The sequence below is a fragment of the Rhinolophus ferrumequinum genome, chromosome 6 (assembly GCF_004115265.2).
Source record: "Rhinolophus ferrumequinum isolate MPI-CBG mRhiFer1 chromosome 6, mRhiFer1_v1.p, whole genome shotgun sequence".
In the NCBI taxonomy this organism is placed as follows: Eukaryota; Metazoa; Chordata; class Mammalia; order Chiroptera; family Rhinolophidae; genus Rhinolophus; species Rhinolophus ferrumequinum.
Window position 1 is genome coordinate 69,726,093 of NC_046289.1, and position 24,909 is coordinate 69,751,001.

General features: G+C 38.9%; 1 protein-coding gene across 1 annotated transcript in view; it reads right to left on the reverse strand.

The window, feature by feature from the left end:
• The window catches only part of FMN1 (formin 1), a 264,605-nt gene that overhangs the window by 78,049 nt on the left and 161,647 nt on the right, over positions 1 to 24,909 (reverse strand). Inside the window, 2 exon segments of the mRNA XM_033108537.1 lie at positions 14,626 to 14,676; positions 14,679 to 14,717. Of these exon segments, the coding sequence (XP_032964428.1) occupies positions 14,626 to 14,676; positions 14,679 to 14,717 (90 nt within the window).

Genomic DNA, 24,909 nt, shown 5'->3' on the forward strand with positions numbered 1-24,909 from the left:
AAAGGAAATACCCTAGTTCCCAATTCTGTCAATATTCTGATAGTGTATTCCTTTGAAAGTTGTAAAAAAATAGTTAAATCCAGACCTTAATTATTTATAGTGACAATAACAATATTGCAGCTTAAATGTTTTCTTCTTTCTCGTGCCTGAGCTGGGAAAGTGGACTTTGTTTTGTTTTGTTGTTCTTGTGTTGTTGTTGTTGTTTTAATGCACTGAACCATAATTAAAATAAGAAGATTATAAAGTTGTAGGGAAGGGCCTACGAGATCTCCCTCAGGTAAAGGAGGGAAGTCTTTATCGTGTCAAGTGCACAAAGTATTGAGTTATCCAGGACCTGATTTGCATGGGCCTCCAACTCCAAGGAAAATCTCTCAAAAGAAGAGGAATAGAAACTGCAGCAAATGGGACCTTAAATTGAGTCCCAGGAAAAATATCATGGCTGATGGTGATGGTTCTCATCAGCCAAGAGGGGTGTGTAACATGTGAAGCCCTTGATAAGGTGGGTTTGTGAGGCTATTTTTTTGGAAGATATTTATTTCTTCTCATGGAGGAACACAGACCAAGAGGACTTTTCTTGAGAGAGATTAAGGAGAATGATGAAATCTCATTCCCTGGAAACACTCTATGTCCTGGAGAAGTTGTAAGGACAAGAGCAAACACATTTGGTATTTATCTGACCCATAGAGACAACATGGATGTCTTTTCCTAGGGCAAGCACTAATGGTGAGCTTTGCAAATCTTGATGGACTAAGTCAAGTCAACACCAGAACTTACTAGTTAAGAGTCTAGATATCAAGGGACATAAAACTGAGGCACAACCAATTACACACTGTGGTAGCTTGCCTCCAGGATGGCCACCATTAATTCTTTCCTTCCTTGTACACATGCACTGCTGTCCACCGAGAAGTGGAGTCTATTTCTCCACATTTGAAAATGGGCTGGCTTGTGACTTCTTTGACCAAAAGTGATGCCGTGTTTTATCTTTAGCCTTTACTAGGATTAGCTGCTTCTGCTTTTCTTTGGTGGGATGCGGGGAGAGAACTTTTGTTTTGGAGAGCCAGCCACTATGTAAGAAGTTTAACTACCCCGCGGCCACCATGCTGTGAGGAAGCCCAAGCCATATGAAGAAACTGCACGAACTGGGAGACGTCAGGCCAACCGCCACCTGTCATCCGTCCCAGCTCAGGATCCAGATATATGTATGAAGAAGTTTTCAGATAATTCCAAATCCAACCACCTCCTGACTCCAACCTCATGGGAAACCCAGAGCAAGAACCACTCTGTTGAGTCTAATCAACACACAGAACCATGAAAGATAGTAATAAATTGTTATTTCAAGCTACTAAGTTTTGAAGTGGTTGGTTCTACAGCGACAGATAACCAGAATTGTGGGGAGCCATGATTTCTTGTCATTCTGAAGCCTTGCAGACTGGCTCAGTTTTAGTTCCTGAGGCATTGTCTCTGCCTGCAACTGGAGGGTGCTTGCAAGCTGCTGAGGAATGAGGTGGGAACGGCCAGTTCCCGGACACAGATCACTGATGATTATCAGGGTAATTGGTGGGCTTTGTCATTGAGATAATGACTTTGGGGAAGTTTCAGTGAGTCTGTAGTTTATATGTAAAAGTTGAAAATTTTACTTTCAATGAGGTAATGCACACTCGTGATTGTTAAACTGCACGTACACAGGTGGTATAAATTGGTAAAAGAAAGTAAACTCCGCGCTTCAGGATCACTGAAGACCGGCCGCATCATCATTTTGTGTGAGTGTCTTTTTTCATTCCCACTCCCCCATTCAGGTACTGTTCGATTTGTGGCGGCTGGCCCGCCACACAGAATAGACCCTATTGATTCCTGATGCTAACAGACATTATAATCCCATGTTTCCCCGAAAATAAGACCTAGCTGGGCAATCATCTCTAATGCGTCTTTTGGAGCAAAAATTAATATGAGACTCAGTCTTATATATTATAATATATTATATTATATTATATTATATATTATATCATATTATAGACCCAGTCTTATAGTACAATAAGATCAGGAATTATATTATATTATATTATATTATATTATATTATATTATATTATATTAATATATAAGACCCGGTCTTATAATAAAATAAGACCGGGTCTTATATTAATTTTTTGCTCCAAAAGATGCATTAGAGCTGAATGTCCGGCTAGGTCTTATTTTCGGGGAAACATGGTCTCTACTGGCAAATATAAATTCCAGAGGCAAAGACTGTGTTCATCTTGCTCATCATTGTATTAACAGCAAGTAGCAAATCTATAGAACATAGTAAGACCTTAATTAATATTTAATGAACAGTTTGAACAGCCGTATCTCTGCTAGTATGGCAAAAGAAGGACTCATGGCCAACAAAGTATCTGAGATGGAACAAAATCTGACTACTTGAGTTACACCAAAGCACAAGGGAATATAAGGGGAGGGTAAAGGGAAAGCCAAGAACAAATATTTATACCTATGATTATGTTAGCTATTTGAGTAGGTGGCTGACATATGTTAGTTGATTTAATTATTAAAACAACTTGATGGGATTGGTGTTATGACCATGTTTCCCTGAAAATAAGACCTAGCCAGATAATCAGCTCTAAGGCATCTTTTGGAGCAAAAATTAATAAAAAACCTGGTATTATATTATATTATATTATACCCGATATTTATTATATCATATTATTATATCATATTATCATATCATATTATTATATTACATTATACCAGTCTTATAGTACAATAAGACCCAGTCTTATATTAATTTTTGCTCCAAAAGATGCATAAGAGCTGATGGTCTGGCTAGGTCTTATTTTCTGGGAAACACAGTACCTCTATCTTTGGGATGAGAGAACTCAGCCTGTTTGGATGAAGTAAATTTCTCAAAGTAAGACAGTTAGAGAAGGGATTTGATCTCAGGTTTGTATAATTCTAAAGCCAGCCTTCTTTTCACTAGAGTCTCTGGGAAGCCCACAACAGAAACAATAAGAAAACAATTTGAAAAAGATACAAAACCCCTCCCTTGAATCTTACCCAGGACTAATTGTGGTCAACACGCTGGAACCCCTTTCACCACATGAAGCTCAGACCAATTACAATTAATGCCACAGCCATGACTACAAATTAGGAACCAATGCCGGAAGAAGCTTCAGTTTAAGAGAGCAGATGATCATGCACATAATATATGTTAGCAATTACACTTAATCCTAGAATCATGAAACTGAAGGGAAGATATTAAGGGAAGAATAGTGCCCTCTTGGGAAGAATAACAATTTCAAATAGATTTTGTGGTGGATTTCTGCATTACCAACTTGAATATATTACACTCCCCTAGAATAATTATAATTACTCAATCCACATTTCATTTATTTCAGCAAGGAATGGTGTGATGAGCTCAGTAAACAGATGGTTTGTTCATTTCAATGAATAATTTGAATGTCAACAAGTGGGTAGATGCAAGGGGGATAAGAAAAGTGGTAAATAACAAAAGTCCTGGTGTCACACTCTGAGGTGAAGTGAGGATGTGCTGCCAGGGACAGCACTTCAAGAAGCTAAGCACTCAGATTTTGCTAAATTTACGAAAGGACGTGAACTGACACTGCCTATTTCCTATAGTGAAAAAACCACTGTTTATCCCTGTAGATAACAGTTATGATCTACTGAAATACACATTTTTAGATTTCCAGAAGAATAACAGTAGAGAGCAATAAAACTTAAATATAAACACTGGGAGAGAAAGGTAGATATATTTCTTCTCAATTCAAAAGGTTAATAAAAAGATTAAGGAATTGATCGCATTTTCTATTTCAGCTTGCAACCTTTCAAAGTCTCACCATTCTCCTATCTACGGGAAAGAGAGTTTGAATATTCGGTAATTAACAGTTAGTTATCAAGGCTAGTTAAAGTCCTTTAGTCTAGTGGTGTTTACTGTCATTTTCAATCATTTTTAGCCGCTGAGACAGGACGCCCGACTTTTTGTGGGTCTCAAGGATCATGTGTTTGCAGTTCCACTTGGTGTCCACTAGGGGGTAATACTGTTGATCTGGGTGGCCATGACGTGAGCTCCGTAAGGCTGCCTTCTTTAATGGAATTATGTAAATAATTTCTATCATTAAGGTGTAACTATAGAAATTTAAATTATGCTTTGAAATGAAATATTTTAATGGTGGAAGAATACAGTCCTGTAGAAAAGTTCCACGCATATCTGGTACCTTTTAACTTACGTTAACTCTGCCTACCTGATTTTTACTCTAATTACATGATGATCTACAAATTATAACAAAAAGGAAGCTTTAAGTCCTGTGGAATCCAGCTTATATCCATTGTTTTTGGCCTATTTTCAAAGGAGATGAACAAGATAAACATGATTTTCCTTCTAGTACCTAAGACCTTTCACCGTAATTATTTATTATTTGCCATTTGAATTTGGAACCCCAGCTATTCACACCATTGGGAAAGTAACACTTCTGGGCTTGAGTTTCTGAGCTCCATCCGCTGAACCGTCTGATAAGATGGTGATAAAATGACAGGGACTCTAACAGTAGCTGCAGCTGCTGATATACAGTGCTAGGCCCTGTGCTAAATACTCCGCATACGTTATCTCATTCAGGCCTGGGCTCCTTGTGCTGCCACAAGACTTCTAAAGCAAAATGAACTCAGTGGAAGAAACAGACCTGTATTATTGGAAAGAATGAAGAGGCCTTTCTAGAGTTGTGCATTATCTGCAAAGCTGTGTATTATACAATACGTATTCTGCAAAATAACTCCCAGAAGGCAGTATAGGTGTTAAGTTCTTCCAGCATGAAGAAGACAATAACTGAATAATTCAAAGAGAAGTCATGTGATAGAAACTGCAATCAATCACTGATTAAAACCTGGCTGATAGTTGTAAAGAATCCAAAGAGGAAGTGGTGGCTGAGCCAACAATCACATGAAGCAATTTATCATGAAAACATCTATTACGCAAGAATTTGGAGCTCAATCCTGATTTTATAAAATACTTAACTACTTGTCACCACAATTCTTTCCAAAGTACGAATGAAACTTCTCATGGTTACAGCTGGGAAGGAAGGTGGTACAGGGGTCTCTGTGAGACTCCAGGAATGGGAGTTCCTGGGGTTAAGCTCCAGTGGACAGGTCTGAGATTCTCACCCTTTTCTCGTTCAGATGGTGAGAGCAAATTCTTACTTCTCCAGTGACCCACGAAGGCCTTGGGACACAGAAAAAAGAAGTGATTTTTCCAAGTTACTAGGATGACACGGTACCAACATCGAAACTGAGATCACACTGACCTTGAATAAATCTGAAATCCTCAGACTCAGTTTCCGAATCTGGAAATCTAGGAATAACAGAATCAACTTCTCGGGATTGCTGCAAAGATTCAATGAATCACTGTGCTTACACTGTTGAAGTCAAGAGGCACCCTCCCAAACTCCCTGTCTGAACTGAAAACTTGAGGGAAATTTTCAGTCGAATTGGTTTCTCATGGAGGGTGGTGGTGGGATAATAACTCTGCTCTAAAAATAACACATTGGGCCAGCCGGATGTCTCAGTTGGTTAGAGTGTGAGCTTGAACAACAGGGTTGCTGGTTCGATTCCCACATGGGCCAGTGAGCTGTGTCCTTCACAACTAGACTGAAGACAACGCCTTGGAGCTGATGGGCCCTGGAGAACCACACTGGTCCCCGATATTCCCCAATAAAATAAAATAAAAAAAGAAGTTCCCTTCTCCTGGGAAGTCCTATAAAGGACCCCATATAATTATAATTGTTATTAGACAGATAAAATGATCTTAAAATTATCAGGCATTAATCTTTAAAAAAAAGAACACATTGTGTTTATTAATGCTTTATAGTTCATATGATGGTTTCATGCATATGTTGTCTCATTTAATCTTCATAATGACATTGTACAGTAGATTACTATTCCTATTTTATATAGAAGGGGAAAATAAAAGGCTCAGAGAAACTTAAAACCTGTCCAAAATCACACAGAGAAATTAATGGTGAAGCTAAGGTCCGAACCCAGGTCTCCAACTTCAAGCAAATGCTCTTTCTGCTACGTTTGGGATACTTAAAAAGCAAAAACACCCCCCCCCCTCATTTAACCTAAAAGTATATATGAAGTAATGATAGGAAGATTCCACAGTGCAATTATTGCTCAGTAGCAGAAATAAAACTTCACAAGTTACTAAAACCCTGCTTCTGGGGAACACAACTTAGTTTACATTTCTAGTTTTTCCAAACAAGCCAACGGAGTATGAAAGAGAATTCACAAGTGGACATGGTCTTTACGTAGACAGAGCCTGGCTCCCTTGGCTTCATTCCATACTTGTTCTTGGGTTTGTTTCTACTCATCAGTAAGGAGTTACTGTAATTGCAGCTCCAGAATCTCAAAGGATCTTGGATTCTGCCACAAGGAAAGGGGAGAGAAGGTATCACATCAACACTGAAAATACCATCACAGGTGGGCCCCTACTAATACTTTACATTTAAAATGATGAAAGTCCCTACTCAAAGTTATAACAATCAATTTAAAGTGCATTCCCTGTTCTACTAAAGCATCTCGGTCACATGAGCTTGGAGCTGTTGCCGCACATTCATGAGTCTTAATAGCCAGTAAGAGTCTTATCCTACACTTCACTTCCCTTCAAACCCAAAGACCACCATCTCTGTTCCACTTGCATGTAGTTCTGAGACGTTGCTTAAAAACAAAACTGACAACCTGCACGGCTGGTATGGTAAGAACCAGTGGACTATCAACCCTAGATTAGTTTCTTATTTGTCTTCAGAGATTTGCAATAAGTAATATCCATTTTTTCCCCTTCTTCTTTACTTAAATGATAATATAATATACCTACGATTCTGACTCTTGCTTTTTTCCACTTAAAATATGTCTTAGACGTTCTTCTTTGTCAATACAGAAAGACTTTTCCTTAATCTTTTTTTTTTTTTTAAGTAGATGGAAGCACGCTATGGAAGCACCGTAATTTGACAATTCCGTTATTGATGGTCACTTAGGTTGTCTTCAATCTTTTGCTGTTGCAAACAATGTTGCAATAAGTAACATGGTACATAAATCATTGCACGTGGGAGCATATCTGAGATTATGTTTCTAGAAGTACAATTGCCAAGTGAAAGGGCATATGCATTTGTAACTTTAATAGATACTGCTAAATTGACCTCCATACAGATTGTAACAACTTACCCTTTCACAAGAGACCTAAAGAGTGAAGTTTACCCTACTGCAATGCCAACATAGTTTGTTATCAAACGTTTGTAATTTTGCCAATATTATAGATGAAAAATGGAATTTCAATGTAATTATTTTGTACTTCTCATATTTTGAGAGTGGCATCTTTTCCTATGTTTTAAAGAGTAGTTCTGTCACTTTTCATATTATTTGCCTTTCTTTTTATTAGATGTTGGTCTATTTTTAAACAATGTCTAGGAGCTCCTATATATTAGGTAGACTGATTTTCTGTCTATGATATGAGTTACAAATTTGGGATTGTGAGAGATTTATTTTTTATTAGATTAAGAAGTATATGTTACCTAATATTTTATTGAGTTTATAAATGAAGAATGGATGTTGAATTTTGTCAAATGCCTTTTCTACATCTAAAAGACTGTCATATGAGTTTGCTGTTAGAGCTATTAATAACGATGAATTATATAATAGACTTCCCAATATTGTATGATATCTTTATGTTCTGGGAATAAACTCCATTTGGTAATGAAATGTACTGTTTTATTTGAAATTTTAAAACTACAGTGTGAGTGATCTGTAGTTTTCCTTTCCAGGTATGTATATCAGTATTATGCATACATAAAAATAATTTACATTTTATTCTTTTTACAAAACTTTTCATTGCAGGGAAAGAAAAGAAAAAGAGAGCTAGAGTTATTCAAAAGACAAGTTATTGGATGTTTGGCTAAGAAGAAAAAAAATGAGTAAACTAAAGATATAAAGGGGAGGTGAATTGGGGATAGAAGCGAGAGAGTGAGAAGAAAGAGGGGAGAGGGAGGAAGAGAGAAGGCAAGAGAGGGTGAGAGGAACTGATTTTGGGGTGGGGGGTTATATGTGCTCTTTGCAGAAATTTATGGGAAAAAACAAAACAAAACAGAAACACTTGATTCAAACTAAGCCTTTCAGATAATAGTCTACTTAATAAACTTCTGATAAGCTAGATTTCTCTACCTTCCAAGGATTACTTCCCTGTTATTTCAGTGACCCAGAAATCACAATGCATTTTTTAATTCTTGTCCATTTGATGTTATTTGGGACCATCCATGCTGGTACTTCTTTGAGTAATAGTGAGGTATAAAAGAACCCAGTGGCCCAGACAGAGGTTCGTTCCCCCAGCCGTAGACCTTCCTTCCACAAGGTCTATAGGGAATAGAAGAATTATTTCCTCTCACAGGTCACACTGTCTAGATCATTGACCCTTCCTGATCTCTGTAACCATAATGCTTGAACACGCTGACTCAGATGGTTTTCTTTCTATAATTTGGGGGTTGAAGCGATTACCTAATAACCTGCTATTATTCCTGCAGTTTAGAGGTTCAACTGTGGCCGTGTCGATCTAATCTGAGCTAAGTAAGTATTTATTAAGAATGGATTATATGCAGATCTGTAACACAAAAAAAATGTCTTGATATCCAGGAGGTTTGAGCACAGACATACATTATAAATCAAAAACGTATCTCATCAGTTTCTGGCATGATTTACCAATTGTAAAAGGATTCAAGCAGGAAACTCACAGAGGAAAAAAAAAATAGCCCCCAGGAACTTTACAAGATTCAGGCTGTTTGTTCATTAATTAATTCAACAAATTATTAATACCTATCATGGGCCAGGCTGGTCCTAAATGATGTTGGGATGAGAAAGCGAATAGGATAAGTAGACATGGTCTCAGCTGTCATGGAGTATCCTGCTATTTAGATAATTCTTTTTGCATTTAATGTGGAAAATCAGAGGTGTTTTTTTCCCTCAGTTTTGTAAATTTATGTGTTTACTTTTTACTAGAAAACAGTTTCTTGACATTTAGAATATCTCTAATTTTAGCTAGTCAAAGAAGCTTAGGACTAGCATGGGCTTATTCAGATTCAATTTTGATTTGGTTCCATTCATGGATGCCAGGTAAAATTAATGGAGACTGAGATAAGACCAAGTGTGGGAGAGTGCTGGTATTAGCACCAGTTTAGGTTCAGCCCTCCCTGCCAAGCTATAAATACAAATGACCAATTTAACAGCATGAAAGACCACCTACAAGATCTATACCTGGGACCTAATCAGTTGCTCTGCGCCTTCTTTCAATTACAGGATCCCTGCCATGTTTATGGGACTTTTAATGTGAGCATCACATTTTTGAAGGCCATATCGTTATGACCATGTTTGATCTGAGGGTGGGAAAACATGAGCTCACATGATGCCTGCAGAAGGTTACTCTGAACTGAGCTGTAAATTGCAATCAACAAGAGCCTACTGTGGAAAAGAAAAGCCATGTAAGGAAAAGTGCTCAAATACTGTGGAGAGTGCAACTCTGAAAAGTGGTGCCATTAAAATTACTTTTGATTCTGTGCAGGAAATGAAGTTAGTTAAGAACAAGTACCACAGTTTTATCAACATGACACTATTTAAGGGCAATCTGAGAAGGAAGGATGATAAATCACACAAGGATAAACACATCCTCTCCACGTGTGTGTGGCAACAGGATATGATTTACAAAGAAAAATTAAATCATCATGACTGTCAGAGTAACGAAATTGCAGCTCATGTAAAAATTAGCCTAACCATGAATCAACTGAGTCACAATGCGTGTATGGGAGTTCTCAGGCATAAAGAACGCAATTGCTTAGGATTTTATCAGTGATAAGACCCCCCTGATAGAAAAATGGCTTTCCTGCCAAACACTCAAATATGATGAAAGTATAGATGTATCTTTTCTCGATTATGGTTACTGTATTACACCCTGTGCTCAGATACTCTGATACTTCAGGAACTTCTCATTCTACACCCTTTCTTTGTGCTAGCTCACTCATTTCTTGCTACCCTCTAAAGTCTTGGCACCCAGCGCTCTCCCACGAACCCAGCATCTCTACCTGTGCTTCTCATACGCATATCAAATCAACACGTCCAAAGTTTATGTCATGCCTTCCATCCTAAATCTGGTCTTCCCCATCAGTTTCAAGCCAGTTATCTAAGCCATCAGTTTCAGGCCAGTTATCTAAGCCAGAAAAAGGAGTTATCCTTTTCTCCAAAACTTGTCTGGATGTTTCTGTACTTCCAATGGGTTATCTAGTTCTGGAACTCCTAAAAGCTTTATAATATGTCCCTTCCTTTCTTATTTTCACTGTGATTGGTTTTGCTCAAATTCTTACCGTCATTTGCCTGGACTACTGTCCAGAAGAGTTGATAGACTGGCTTGCAGTCTTTTATTATTCCAAATCTTCTTTATACATTGCCCTTAGTTACAATGTACTTCTTAACAACAAAAACCAAAATGATCCCACACATCAAAGCAAACGCAACATGACCATGTCACTCTCACACTTGCTATTTTCAAAGTTCTCTGTTGCTTGTAAGACAGAAGTTCAGATTCTTCAGCAAGTCATACTGTGACTCTCCTCTCCTTTTTGGTCTTGTGTTCTTCCTGTACGTCCTGTGATCCAGCTATACCTAGTCTCTTGCCATTCCCCAAACACATCATGCCTTTCATCCTCAGGACTCGCAGTGTTTTCCTCCGCTGGAATTCCTTCACAACTTGTCAGCTGAGAATTCCTCGTCCTCAATTTCTTCATCTGTACAACAGGGCGATAATCATGCTTACTTCAGAGGGTCGTCTTGAGGACTAAGTAAGAAGATGATCTTCTCCCCATAGTGTCTGGCATACAACAGTACTCTGCAAATGTTAGCTATCGTCGCCATGGTTGTCGTTGTAATTATCTTGTTTTTTTTTCCTAAATCTGAACAAAAACATCTCCTTTCCTAAAAGTGTTCCCTGACTACTTGGACGTGTTAGACATTCCTCCTCTCTAATCCTATACACTTAATTACAGTACCACATTACATAACTTCAAAATTGATGGAATTTTCATATTTTAGCATCTCTGATATCAGGATACATCTTATCATCTATGACACATCATGGTTTAATTACCAGCAATTTTTGACTTCTTAGTAGTACTTGTAATAATGATGCTTCTTACAATGAATGGCATATTCGGTGATATACTATACTTAAATTGTATGATAATGGCCATAAAAATTTGATTATCCGGGGTGGAGAATGCATACTTAGGGTGGATGGAAAACCCTACATTTTCTGTGAATCAGTGAAACATCCACATCAAAAAAGGGACTACTATTTAGAATTCCATGGTAGCAAGAAAGATCCCATTTGTATATCCTGCAACTTGGCAAGGCCCCACCCCCTGAACCACAAGTAGACAATAGTGGTAGCCTGATGAAGTAGCACGCTGACATCTCCTTCAAGTAAGCACCTCTACCTGATAGCCAAACAGTAGCCAGACCCAGAGCAAAAGTGCAGAGGGGCTGGCTTATGAAACAGCATTCTAATAACCCAGGATCCACACTGGAAAAGGTAGAGCAAAAAAAGTGAAGGAAAAAAAAGCGAAGAGCCAAAAAGTGATGAGGTGAGAAAGGTCAAGAGGGCATGTCTCTAGGTAAGCACTGTCCAATAGAAATACAACGTGAGTCACATATATAATTTAAAAATTTCTACAGGCCATGCTTTAAATTAAACTAAAAAAAGCAGGTCAATTAATACAACCTTTTATTTACACCAATAGATCTAAATGATCATTTTATCATGTAACCAACATAAAAAAATCAGAAACGAAATGCATTATATGTTTTTTTTTCACTAAGTCTTCAAAATCTGCTGTGAGTTTCACCCTCACACACATCTCCAATCGGATCAGCCACATTTCAATTGCTCAACAGCTGCATGTGGCTGGTGCCTGCCACACACATTGGATAGTACAATTCTAGGTTGAATTTGACCAACTTATTAGGTAATGAAATAACAGTAATAGGTTGTTTCAATAGTGGCTCCTTTCATCGTACAATACTAGGTAGATTTAGGATTCCTAGAGTATTGTATTTTATTTATATATTTTTGAACACTTTATAGGATGATAATATTCCTTAAAATTATTTTTGTGCTTTGTTTTGGCTGATTTTGCTTTAACCATGATCTGAAGTTATTCCTCATGTCCTGCTCATATTCCCTTCACTATGTCGGTTAAAGGAGCGCTGACTCAATTAATCTTTCAATTAATCTTTTCCTAACAAGATAGTCCTTGGGAGAGGGACAAGAACTATATGATTTATTTCAGTATTCCCAGCTTTTGTCACAGTGCCTAAGGTCTAGCAGGCTCTGAATAAACATCTTGTATACAAATGGAAAGGTGAACTAAAGTAGACAATAGTGGTTTTCAATCTGGGCTACACAATGGAATCACCTGGAGAGTAAAAAAAAAAGCAAAAAAGACTAATACCTGGACCCACCCCAGAGACGCTGCTGGTGGTCTGGAGTTTTGTCTGGGTCTCAAAATTTTAAAAATCTCCCCTAGGCGATTCTAGTGTGCAGCCGGGGTTGACAACTGCTACTCTTGGCTTTCTTACTATATCTTTCTGTGGTTGCACCCTTGCCTCCCTGACATAAGGTCCATTTTGCCTCAATTCCCTCTCTCAGAACAGACCAGATATTTCTTGAGAAACCTAGTACAGAAGAAACTAACACAAAACCCCAAAAGGGAATTTGCAAATTTCTTTTCCAAAGCACTGAAGAAGACGTTCAAGGTTCTAAATTATTCATATTTATCTTTTTCCAACAAAAAAGAATAAAATCCACAATTTAAGGTTTAAGACGCTAGTTGGTTTAAGGAGAAAGGATTAAGGTCACCACAGCACATATGCATATAATATCCAGATATACCTATTGCAGCATTTCCAGATATATAATAATAGCAGTTACAAATAAAAATTGGAATCTAATGACATATGAGCTTCATTTCAAGTTAATTCCATACATGTCAAAAGCAGAAATTATTAATTGGGGGTCAGCAGAGGGAAATATTTTATGTTTTTCTTCGAGCCCTTGAGGTTATATTTACATGGCATAATCATAAAGCAATGCCTCCACTTTGATAAGTCACATATACAAACCACCCTAATTTTAGTCACATAACAGCGTTGGTGTCACTATTTGCTCTCAAGATGGGGTTTTGCCTGATGGCATTACTTCCATCGTGTATGAGGTTCAGGCAAATGGCCAAGAAAGAACTCTGATTTCTACTTCTACAGACCAGCCCTCTCCAAGGAGGAGGGGAAGTGAGCTTGCACTAAGGGAGCAGCAGGAGTGGAGTGGCTGAGTCATGGCCTGAGTGAATTTCCCTGCCAACTCCCAAGGTGGATTGGCCATACTGTATGGATTCACCTTGCGTAATGGTCTTTTCCTGACGGTGCGGTATCATGTGACCTTATTAATAAATAGAAACAGCATGTTAATATAGCCCCAAAGTTTCCTACATGCATTTCCTCTGGCTTTCTAGCAAACGCAAAAGCTCCCCTCTGACTGCCCCACAACTCATTTTTTTCCTTATTGAGATATAATTGGCATATAACATTATATTAGTTTCAGGTGTAGAACATAATGACTCGATATATGTATATACTGTGAAATGATCATCATAATAAATCTAGTTAACATCCATCACCACACAGTTACAACTTTTTTCCTTGTGATGAGAACTGTTGAGATCCTATTCTCATAGCAACTTTCAAGTATACAATACAGTCTTGTCAACTATAGTCACCAGCCGTACATTACATCCCCAGGATTTATTTATCTTGTAACTGGAGAGTTGTGCCCCACCACTTATTTTTGTTTCACATCTTACGCTGAATTTGAGAAATTAGAATAGGAAATATCCCAAAGGCATTACCTTTCCACGTTCACTAACAGTGATCAACAAAGTTCCCTACTCCTGCCAAAATGTGGAGAAGAAAACACAACTTGGTACACTTTCTAAATAAGTCCTGCGTCTCGTGCATCACTTCCATCTAACCCCAAAGGGCTGATGGGTGCCAAGTGGCTGGATGTGTGACATTCACCTGGCCCTAATTTTCCTTTCTGAAAAGCCATGGAAAATACAGCACATGTTTCCAAGTTGCTACACTCATAAAACCAGGAAGAACAATCACCACCCACCTGTCTAGTCTGACCGCAAATCTGAAATGCACGACTGCTTAAGTTCTGCATGTATGTCGTTTGTCAGTTAACATGTACTAAGGGTCCTCTTGGGTTCCATGATGAGACAAAGGAAAAGTCTTCCCCCCAAAGTTTATAAAAACCGGAGTAATGTTAAAAATTTTTAAATATTACAACAGATTTGCAAGGTGATATAAAGTTACAGGACAACTTCATCGACATGACTATGTAACCGTCATGGGAAGGTGGACTATTGGAATCACTGGAGCTGCCTGTGGCCAGCAGATGCGTGGGACAGTGGGCTTCAGAGAAAGATGGTGGAATGAAACATGTTTTGCAGTATCACGTATGTGCCACTGACACAGCTTCCTACCTTTCTGGAAGAACTCTTCTAGCTTGTTCTTGAAAGGCTGGAGATACTGCTTGGTGACTCCTTGCACACCACTGCCATCTGTTTCTCACTTGCTGTGAAGAGAAGTTTGGAATTAGACTTCCCAAGAACACATATTTGCTGAGCCCATGCCCTAAGCTATGCACTTGGGTATTGATTGTGTAAAATCCTATCAGTCACTGTTAGCCAAATCCAAAGGGGGAAAGCAAAACCAGAAACAACACAACTAAAAGCCATTAGCTCACACCTTTCTTCAGGAACAGGAAAATGGATCACCTTCAACTTTCCTTTCAGAGACGCAGCAAAGCATTGACTTGGGATAGGTGAAGTACGCTCCTTTTGGTCTCTCGAAAACACAGAGAGGCAAACTACTGAAGGACCAGTCCCAGGAATAAGGGTCTCAACCTTTATCAGATTACACTCCGAAAGTAGAGTGTGCAACAGATTTTGCAGAAATTCTCAGGCATTCAAGTTGCCCGGAACCACCCAACTGGCAATTCCTCAGGGGGACACCCATATCCCAGCCTGAGAACTAGGCCCAGCATCTCCCTTCTGGGCTTAATTCCCGTTCCCCCCCTTCCCATTAATACTCCACGCACACACGTGAAGTCATTTCACATGTGACTTACTTCAGACATACTATCTGGAATTTATAATAGAGTGCTTTTTTGATAATCAAGCCCCCTCAAATCAGAGAGCTCTGACTTGGCGCTATGGAAACCACAATAATCCATAGTTCACCATTACAAAAGGCAGTTGGCGCAGGCAAGAGGCATTTCCCAAGGTTTCTATATGTGTGTGCCAGTGGCAGAAATGCATCGGGGGAAGAAAGGCTTCATTTTTCCAAAGCCAGAGCTGAGTCGTGATCATTTCGGGCTAGCGACCGTGGCCAGAAATTACTGACATGTTCTTGTCCAAGAGCGCATTGGATTTTCCCCATAAAGAAATCATGTCATCTGGTTCAAAAAATAGAGAAATGTGTATTCCATATCTTGGAGGAAAATACTGAAGCACGAAGGTAAGCTACGAGAGGTATTTGGAAGAAGGTAGGAAAGGGGCCTTTATTTATGCTGGGAAACTCGTATCCAATAATTCGGTGTTTTCAAACCAGCATCCCAGAATGTTTGCTATGCAAGCAAAGCAACACAACCTGTCAGCACTGAAGCACAGGAAATGCACAGGACACTTGAGTGTCCCCTGAAACTATTAATAGTTAGTTACTTGACGCTTTTCTCTGGCAATATTGCCACCTAGATGGCTGAAATCCTAGACAACTCTGGGAGACTACAGGACTGTGCTGAGGAGGAAAGTATAACGTGAGGGAACTCTCATTTCCTGAGCCAAGTTCAGAATCAGCTACATTCTCAGAGATATGGAACCAGGGATCATGAGGCAGATCACATGAGAGGCCTAAATTCGGACTCTGTCTTTTGACATTGTTACCTCCTAAAGTTTTTAATCGAATTTATTTTAAATATCTGTGATTAGCTATTCTGAAACCATTCTTATGCTGTCTATGGAGCCCTGTCCGTTGAGATGCAAAGACTCATTTCTTTTCCTTAAGGATCTATCTTACTGAAGAAATGCAAATCCTACCTGGAAACTAATGGGAAACAAATTCTTTAAAACCAGCCAAACCATCACTTCAAAACATTCCTTTTCCCCCACACGTTTACCTCTCTTTGCCGTCTTATTTGTCCTAGAGTAACTACTTAACTTCTCTACAATTATCAGGTTTCCCTTTACCTCTTTTCCAGTAGATGGACCTGTGGCCAAAGGATAAGTACCTCCTTCTTGCCATTATTCTCTTCTTAAAACAGTGGTGCTTTGGGCTGGAGTGGTATCAGAGAGAGGAGGAGAGGGACAGACTAGATGGAGCTGGAATATAATTTGCAGGTACGAATAGGTTTTGGTGACGCAGTCAATGTAGGGCTGAGGGAGAGGGAAAGATGGGCCATGCATGGCTGGAAGTGCCACGTCCTGAGATGGGGAACAGTGGAAAGTATCACCATTTTGTTTTGTTTTGTTTTGTTTTAAGGGAGGAGCGATCAATAGTTAACTTGGAGGCCTAAGTTTTCTCTGATCTCTTTGAATCCACTGTAAACAAAGTGAGGAAAGATATAAAACAAGATAAAAGTATTATGGATTCTCATTGCTAATTCAGTTAAATTCAAACTCCCGGGGCTGGGATTTAAGGCCTTTTCCATTTTGGTACCGTTCTACCTTTCAGCTCTATTTCCCGTATATATTTGACCAACCAAACAAAAATCATGCAACGTTTTCAAATTACACCAACCAGTGGTCCCAGTTCCATGGAGTCATTCTGCTCTCATGTCCTACATACTTTCCACTGCATCTGACAAAGTCCTGTCCATCCTAAAAATGTTTCTCTGAGACACTGCCCCACCAACAAGCTTTTTTCAGTCTTAAGTTTCGGTATCCTTCAAACATCTACCTTCTGTGGAGCATTTATGTTTTACCTTTAATTGTATTTATTTATGTACTGATATTAATCCCTGCAAAGGCATCTTATAGGTTTCAAATACTCATCCCCCAACTTCTCCAGAGGGCTCCACGCACATCTGGCCAAAGCATCAGATTTTCCTCACCTTAACTAGATTCTATGTGGAGGAAAGTTGAAAAAAAATGAGGCAAATAACCCAGACTGAGAGTGGGCTTTCCAAGGTACAGTGTGACCTCCTCATCTCTTTCCTCCCTTTCCAGGAGAGGTAGACCACAGGGTCTCAGTGTCTTCACTCTACAAACACCGTGACTGGCCCAAGCTGATTTGAAAGGGCTCAGTGTATTTAAAGACCCCCCCCCAAAAAAACACCCACCACTTCATGCCATAAGGCACAAGCAGGACAGTAAACAGCATTCTCCTGATCGGGGAGTTCTGAGAAGCAGAAGACTGACCAGTGGGAATCAGCACTTTTCAATAAACCTTCACGGCCATGTAAAGTTTTCTGATGATATCCATCTGTGATTCTGAGAACACCGGGAGCCATATTTAAAGGAAAACTAGAATTTCTCACCCTGTAAATCGGGAGAATCTTTTAAATCCTTTAACTTGCTCTCTACTACATTCAAATGCCAACAACTCCGTTTAGAGAGAACTAGTTTTCATGAACAAGTAAATAGGATGAGGCATGCCTGCATTGTGGTAATAGGGCATAACTGCAGCCATGGCAACAATTTCTTCAGGGTTACCTCTCCCAGCCAACCAATGCCGAAAGTAGAGCTTCTTTTCCTAATTACAAAAGCAAAACCTCCACTTTTGCTGCATTAAAAGGGTTGATGATTGTGGCTTTCCCTTTGTCCCAGCCGTGGTGACAAGAGCCCATCGGGTCCATAAAGTGCTCAGGTACTATGAGGCTCTATAGTGGTGTGGTAAAGGGTTGGTGCTTGGATCAAGACCTACCTGGCCTCAGGTGGGCTGTGGCTTTTCACATCTGCCCCCCCCCCACAGGCACGATACAAAAATTAAGTGAGATGACACATGTAAAGTGGTTTGTAGAATGACTGGCATTAGCAAGCAGCCTCCCGTTATGTTCTTTTTATGATTTAGTAAAGTTGGTCAGGAAACACGTCACAGAACGGCAAGAGCGTCATGGCTGGGGCTCAGTCACTACAAATGCTGTGCACCATATTTACAGAAATAGACCCTGGTGGAAATCTCCTGTTTGGCACCTAGGGATAATGACTGTCATGCCCTCACTGAAGTTCCACAATTCATGGTGAGAGGTCACTGAGGAATCTCCTGGGCAAGATGAAGTAAAATGGGAAACAAGTGCCCTCGACCTCTGAGCTCCAGCGTTCTGAAATTAGAAACTGAATTCAGCACAAATGAGAGCAGCTGGCCTGCTGTGCTGAGGCTCTCTCTGCACCCCAATGGGCCCAGCCATCCACGCGGCCTATTAGAAGTAAATCTCTCCATACGGTTAAAGCCCAGGGCTGCACTCTGACGGCCTCAGCACAGTTGTGCTCCAACTTCTTAACTTGGTTTATCCAAGATGCTTTCCAGCAGACAAATGGGAGATCTGAAGACTAATTAATGATGACACCGGAGACTAGCAGTGCATCAAGGAGAGAGGTCACTGACAAATCCACAAATGTTGTTTATTGTCTACCCACAAGACATGTATACAATATTGCTAGACCACCAAGGTTGCCTCAGACACAGGCTGGGCCGGGAGTTCCAATGTTAAAAGCCAAAGTCACAGCGGGGTCTCTTTCTTTTTCTTTCTATTAAAGTTTTGACAGAATTAAAAATACATCAATTTCTGAAGTTAACTACAAATGATCATTGTGAGAGATAGAGTGATTAAATATTGAAAACCAATCCATAATGAAATAATAGACAATAACATTGAGAGTATTCTCATTTAAAGATTAAGTGCTTGTGAAGCATTTTAGTGAAGGAAAGACATGCCCTTGAATGTTTTAAGATTTTAGATATTAGACAGTTAAGGTCATAGGTGGTTATCTGTTATTTTGTTTTTGATCCCCCCAAGAATAAGGAATAACATTTATTGAGCCACTTAAAAAGCATGGGTAGGTTAGACTGACACACAGGCAAGATCTAGATATAGTTAATCAAAATCTAATATAAGTTTAATTGTTGTAACAGATCGAATGTACATGGGTACTTTTTAAGAAATGTGGAATACATCTCTCTCTTTGTGTTGAAAGACCTCTGCATGGGCTTAGTAAGTCAGAATACATTTTTAGAGGACAGGAAAGGTTTCTCTAGACTCTGTTTTTTCAATCTGAAATTCTCTCTTCTCTGCTTACCTAACTCCTTCCCCACGCCCTGCACGGTTCTATGCAGGCCTATCTTTCCCTCACTTTTACAAGGTGCCTGTCCTTTCCACGAGTTCCGTGCTCCAAAGGATCATCACAGAGGACTGTCACCACAACACACAGAACGGTTTGACTAAAGTAAAAGATTGTATCAGTGAGATTTAAGTGAGAGATCCACATCAGAGTCTCACGATGCGGGGTTAGGGGTTTATCCTGAAGGAATTCATTCAACAAACACATGAACTCACCAAGCAGCTACGGCGTGCCGACTATGTGCCACAAATCGTACTTGGTACTGGTGCTGTATCAATGGGAAAGAACAGACTAAAATCTCTCCCCTCAGACATTGTAGTGAATGGATCACCAACAAAAATGTTTTAGTGGGCAGGGCACATAGTAAAGACTATTTCTAGTAATGTGAACTGCACGCAAGCCTGTGAATTAGTTCCTTTCATGCTAGCATAATGTACCGTAATGACTCTTTTTAGTAATACTAGGATAGCATAACTTCCTTCCTAATGCTCTGCACATCAGACAGACACAAACACACACACACACACACACAGAGAGAGAGAGAGAGAGAGAGAGAGAGAGAGAGAGAGAGAGAATTTTTGGTTTCCTACCCCCAAACACACTTTTATCAAAACAAACTTAAAAAACAAACTCAGATGTAAAAATTGCGATATTAGCACAACAACCCTACACAATTCTTTTTCACGGTATTGGCCTTGAACTGAATGGTTAGGAAATTACATTAAATCCAATGTATTAAAATAGTAAAATAAAAACGGCTTTGGCTAGCTGCAATTCACGGATTTGTATGAAAAGAGAAAATCATATATAAAACTAGTAAAATATTAAGAATTTTTAAATTTGCTTATTATTTTGCACAAATGAGAACAAATGAGAATGTACTATTTTGTGGCTATTACATATATGTGTGTGTATATATATGTATATATATATACACACACATATACATATATACACACATATATACATATATATGTATATATAAATATATACACATATATACACACATATATATATATATATTTTTAAAGACTACATAAAGAAAGACTTCAAGTTGATTTAAGCCAAAAACAACTGACAAAAGCTTGAAATAAAAAGTGCCTATCTCACGTTCTTGAGCTCCAATGCTAAATATGGAGGGCATTTTAAGGTTTAGTACAGTGAGTAGTGAGCAGTATTAGAGGAAATCCTGGGGTGGGGTGGTCTGAGGGCAGACAGAAAATCTAATCTAGAAAAAACTTGTTTAGATTAGATTTCAAAGGGGACTGTTAGACTCTTTTTTTTTTTTTTTTTTTTTGGCTAAATACTGTCCCTGACCCCAAGCCCAAATTTCTGGTCTAGAATAGACAACTGTGCATTAATGACTGTTGTGTGGACAACCTATATGTAATCAAAGATGTTTTCTGTCTTTATTCTTGTTTGGTAATTCAGTTGATATAATTATCATGTCCAAATTATTTTCTTAATGACTCTATTCATCCAAAGGCAAACATCTATATCCAAAGTGCTCAAAAAACTTGAATGGGCAACTGGGTATAAGGAGGGAAAATATAGCTGTTATACACGTGGTACCTGGGTTAGCAAGCTACCTCCGAATAATGCATGTGCATAGATGAACTTATACACACCAGAGCCATTTTGTGTCTGTACAAATACAGTGTCTATGCTCCAAAGCTAATTAGGACATTATGCTAAGTGAAAGGATCCAGTCACGAAGGACCAAGTGCATGATTCCGTTTATATGAAATGTCCAGAATAGGCAAATCGATAGAGACAGAAAGTAAATTGTGGTTGCCACGAGCTGGGGGAGGGAGGATGGAGAGATTGAGGGAGTGATGGCTGAGGGGTAGAAAGTTTCTTTTTGGGGTAATGAACATTTTCTAAAATTGATTGCACTGATGGTTGTAAGACTGTGAATATGCTAAAAATCATTGACTTGTAACCTTAAATGTGTGAATTATGTGGAATGTGGTTATATTTCAATAAAGCTGTTAAAAAAGGCTAATTAGAAACTCCAAGCAGTAAACTGGAACGATAACAAGCCGATAAGTGAAGAATGTTCTATCTGTGCTTTTTTTTGTAAGGTAGGGTGATTTTTTTTTTCAAATCTTAGGTATGACTATGTCTCCATTTTAAGTTACAATAAATTAAAAAATTTTTTTCAACTACACTTGATATTCAATATTACATTAGTGTAAGGTGTACAGCATGGTAGTTAGACATTTATAGTTATAATACTTATTAAACCATGTATCTGAAGTGGAAAATGAGTTTGGAATACACATGTACTTGAGAAATCAACACATAAGTCTTCAAAAGATACCAATGTTATCAAAATAAAAGACTTATTAAACAAATAATTGGAATGAAGGCAAATACAAGCAAGACACTTAAAGAATTTTCTAACTCAAATAAATTAAAATAGGATCATTGGTATATTCTTACATATGATATATAGCTATATATATCAATAATATGTACGTATATACTTATACATATACATCAACAATCAAAACATTAGAAAATTTCCTCTTTGAACTACTATCAACTTAAAGATACAATTACAGTATTTATTTTTCGTTTCCCATACTCTTTATTGGCTGGGAAAGTTATTTAACACCTCTCTGATATATGAAATTTCACGAGAACTAAGTGAAACATACATGAGAAAGCATTTTGTATATTCAACAGTAAAATGCTATCCATTTAAAATATTCAAACAGTGCTAACCTTAGCTAGATTACATATTGTACATGGTTTTATTCTTTTATTTTCCAAGAACAGCATGACACAATGACAGCCACTCCACAAACTCTTTGAATCAATTGATATTCCTAATATGCATATTTTAGTAAACAACAAAACATTATGCTATCAGCTAAATCCTTTCACAAACTTTAAAAAATACTCACTTTTTCTACTTCTTACTCACCACTCACTCTTAGGCCCAGTGAAATTTACTGCATCCCCATTATGACACTGCAAAAATACCCCGAAGTCACCAGTGAATCCATCCTGTTGTCAGTGTCCTTTCTTTTTTCTTTCAAATCTCATTTTAGTTCACTGCCCAGCAGGATTTCAGTCTGTTGAAGACTTCCCCTTCTTTGAAATATGTGCTCCCTTAGTCCCATGTCCTCCCTTCCTGGCTTCCCGCACGCTTCTGTTCGGTAGCCTTATCCTTCCATAGTCAACTGTTAAATGATCAAGTTCTTGAACATTTCTTGTCCTTTTGTGCTGTGTTTCTCTCTCTGGGAACTCTCATTCAGGTAGACATTTCAGGTACCATCTCTAGGACTGTGACTCACAAGTTTACACATCTAGCGCATAGTTTCATCTCTGGAAGAGCTCTTGAATCCATTACTCCCACCTGACTGCTGTATGTCTTCTTATCTGTTCTTCCCACATCCACCCTGGCTTCCTTCTGATGTGTTCTCCATACTACAGTCAAAGTGACCTTGAGAAAATACACACCTGAGTGTGTCAATCCCCTGCTTAAACCTGCCCGTGGTTTCCACTACTCTTAGAGTCTGGCCCTTACAAGGCCCTCCCTGGGCTGGCTCCTGCCTGCCCCCTCAGCGTCACTCCACTCTCCCTCCCATACCCTGTGTGATCGCCACAGTGACCCTCTCTCTGTTCCTCAAGCATAATCAGCTCCCTCTCACCATCAGGGGGTTCCTTCGCCAGTGACATTCTTCTCTACCCTAGTAATCAGGGCCTAGTTTGGATCAGTGATGATTTTCATCTCACCGTAAAGGTTACTTCATCAGGATTTCTTTTCGACCCTCCGCTTTATACTAATGAGCTCTCCTGTGTTACACAGTCTCATAGCACTGTATACTTCCCCTTTGTAATTTTATTATAACTATCACGATTATTTGATTGTTTTCCCCCATTAGGCAGAAACAGAATATGTTGCTTCCTATTTTACCCTTGGCATCTGCTATAATGTCTAGCCCATACAATATACTCAGTGAGTACTTGCTAAATAAATGAATGAGCTACCAAATCGTGGTGGGGGGTGGGGTGGTGGTCATATACATGCAGTACAGATATTTTATCCAAAAAATATATCTCTATAGACATATAGATGTATCTCTTTATAAGTATAATACATGCAGATGGATGCAGGGGCTGGAGAAAACATAAGGAGATTGAACACCATGCCATTTTTATTCACATTCGTCCAATTAGACACAAGATACATGTGTTTAAAAAAATCTCCAAATTTAAAATTCTTAGAAAGGAAATGGTCATTACTGGAAACAAAATTCTTTGACAAATTCTTGGCGTCAAAAGCATCCCATCATCCCCAGATGAGGACGTGAGTGGATGTTACCTAATATTCTAGCTTCAGGGAAATGGGATGATGTCTTTCCTGACAGAGGAAGAAGAGTTTGAATTTCTTTCAGGAGAAGAGATGGACACAGAGAGATAAGGGTAGCAAGAGAGAAGAACAATCGAATTGGAGAAGGATGGCCTCTGAGGTGTGCCTACAGCTTCAATAAAACCTCCTGCACTCGGTGCTTGCTGTGAGTGACTATGGGCTATGAATACTAATGAAGGGGCTGAGTTTTACACTGAGTTTGGACCTAGCGTAGAACAGAGACACCTCACAAGGGTACACTCCATGTACCCTTCAAATCTCTTTTCCTTCAAATTTATGGATAGCTTTGTTTTTCTACATATATATATATGTAGGTTACACAAATACTCATGCATTCAAAATACTTATTGAGTATCGGCACTAGGCCACTGTGCTAAATGTTGGGGAAAATATTTAACCATATCTATTGGTCATCTCTCCTCTAAAAATGTTCGTAAGAGTCTAGTAACAGAGAGACAAGGAAATCAACAAATTGTAAAGTAGTGTAGTGTCATGGGACACTGGGTAGGGGCTTCCAACTCAGATTGGGGCTGGGTGGTAGCCAGGGAAGGTTTTCCAGAAAAGATAACTTACGAGTAGAATTGCGAAGATCACGGAGGAGTTAGTCAGACAGCCAAGGAAAATAAAGGAAGAAGGGAGTAGTTTCAGAAAGGGTAAATGTGATGAGTAAAAGTAAAGCATTATGAGAATGCATAGATAGGTCTTTTGAAATAAGCTAAATGGTAACAGTGTGTCGAAACCTTAGGACATATCCCTTGTTTCTTTCCCAGATCTATAGTGTCCTGTGCCTAGAGTTTGATTCAAAGGAACGAGAATGAAGGAGCTGAAATCAAAGGAACTGGACCCTAAGGAGTTGGACCCACTCTGGTTAGGGAAGGGAGGCCAAATAAGGCCACAGAAGTCAGAGGCTTGTAATCTTTGATAAAGTGGTCAGGAAAAGTCTCACTGTGAAGATAGTTGACTAGAGACTTGACCAGAGTAAGGGAGAAAGCCAGGCACAAGTTTGAGGGGGTAAATCAGGCATGTTACTTAGGGCACGTTAAGTT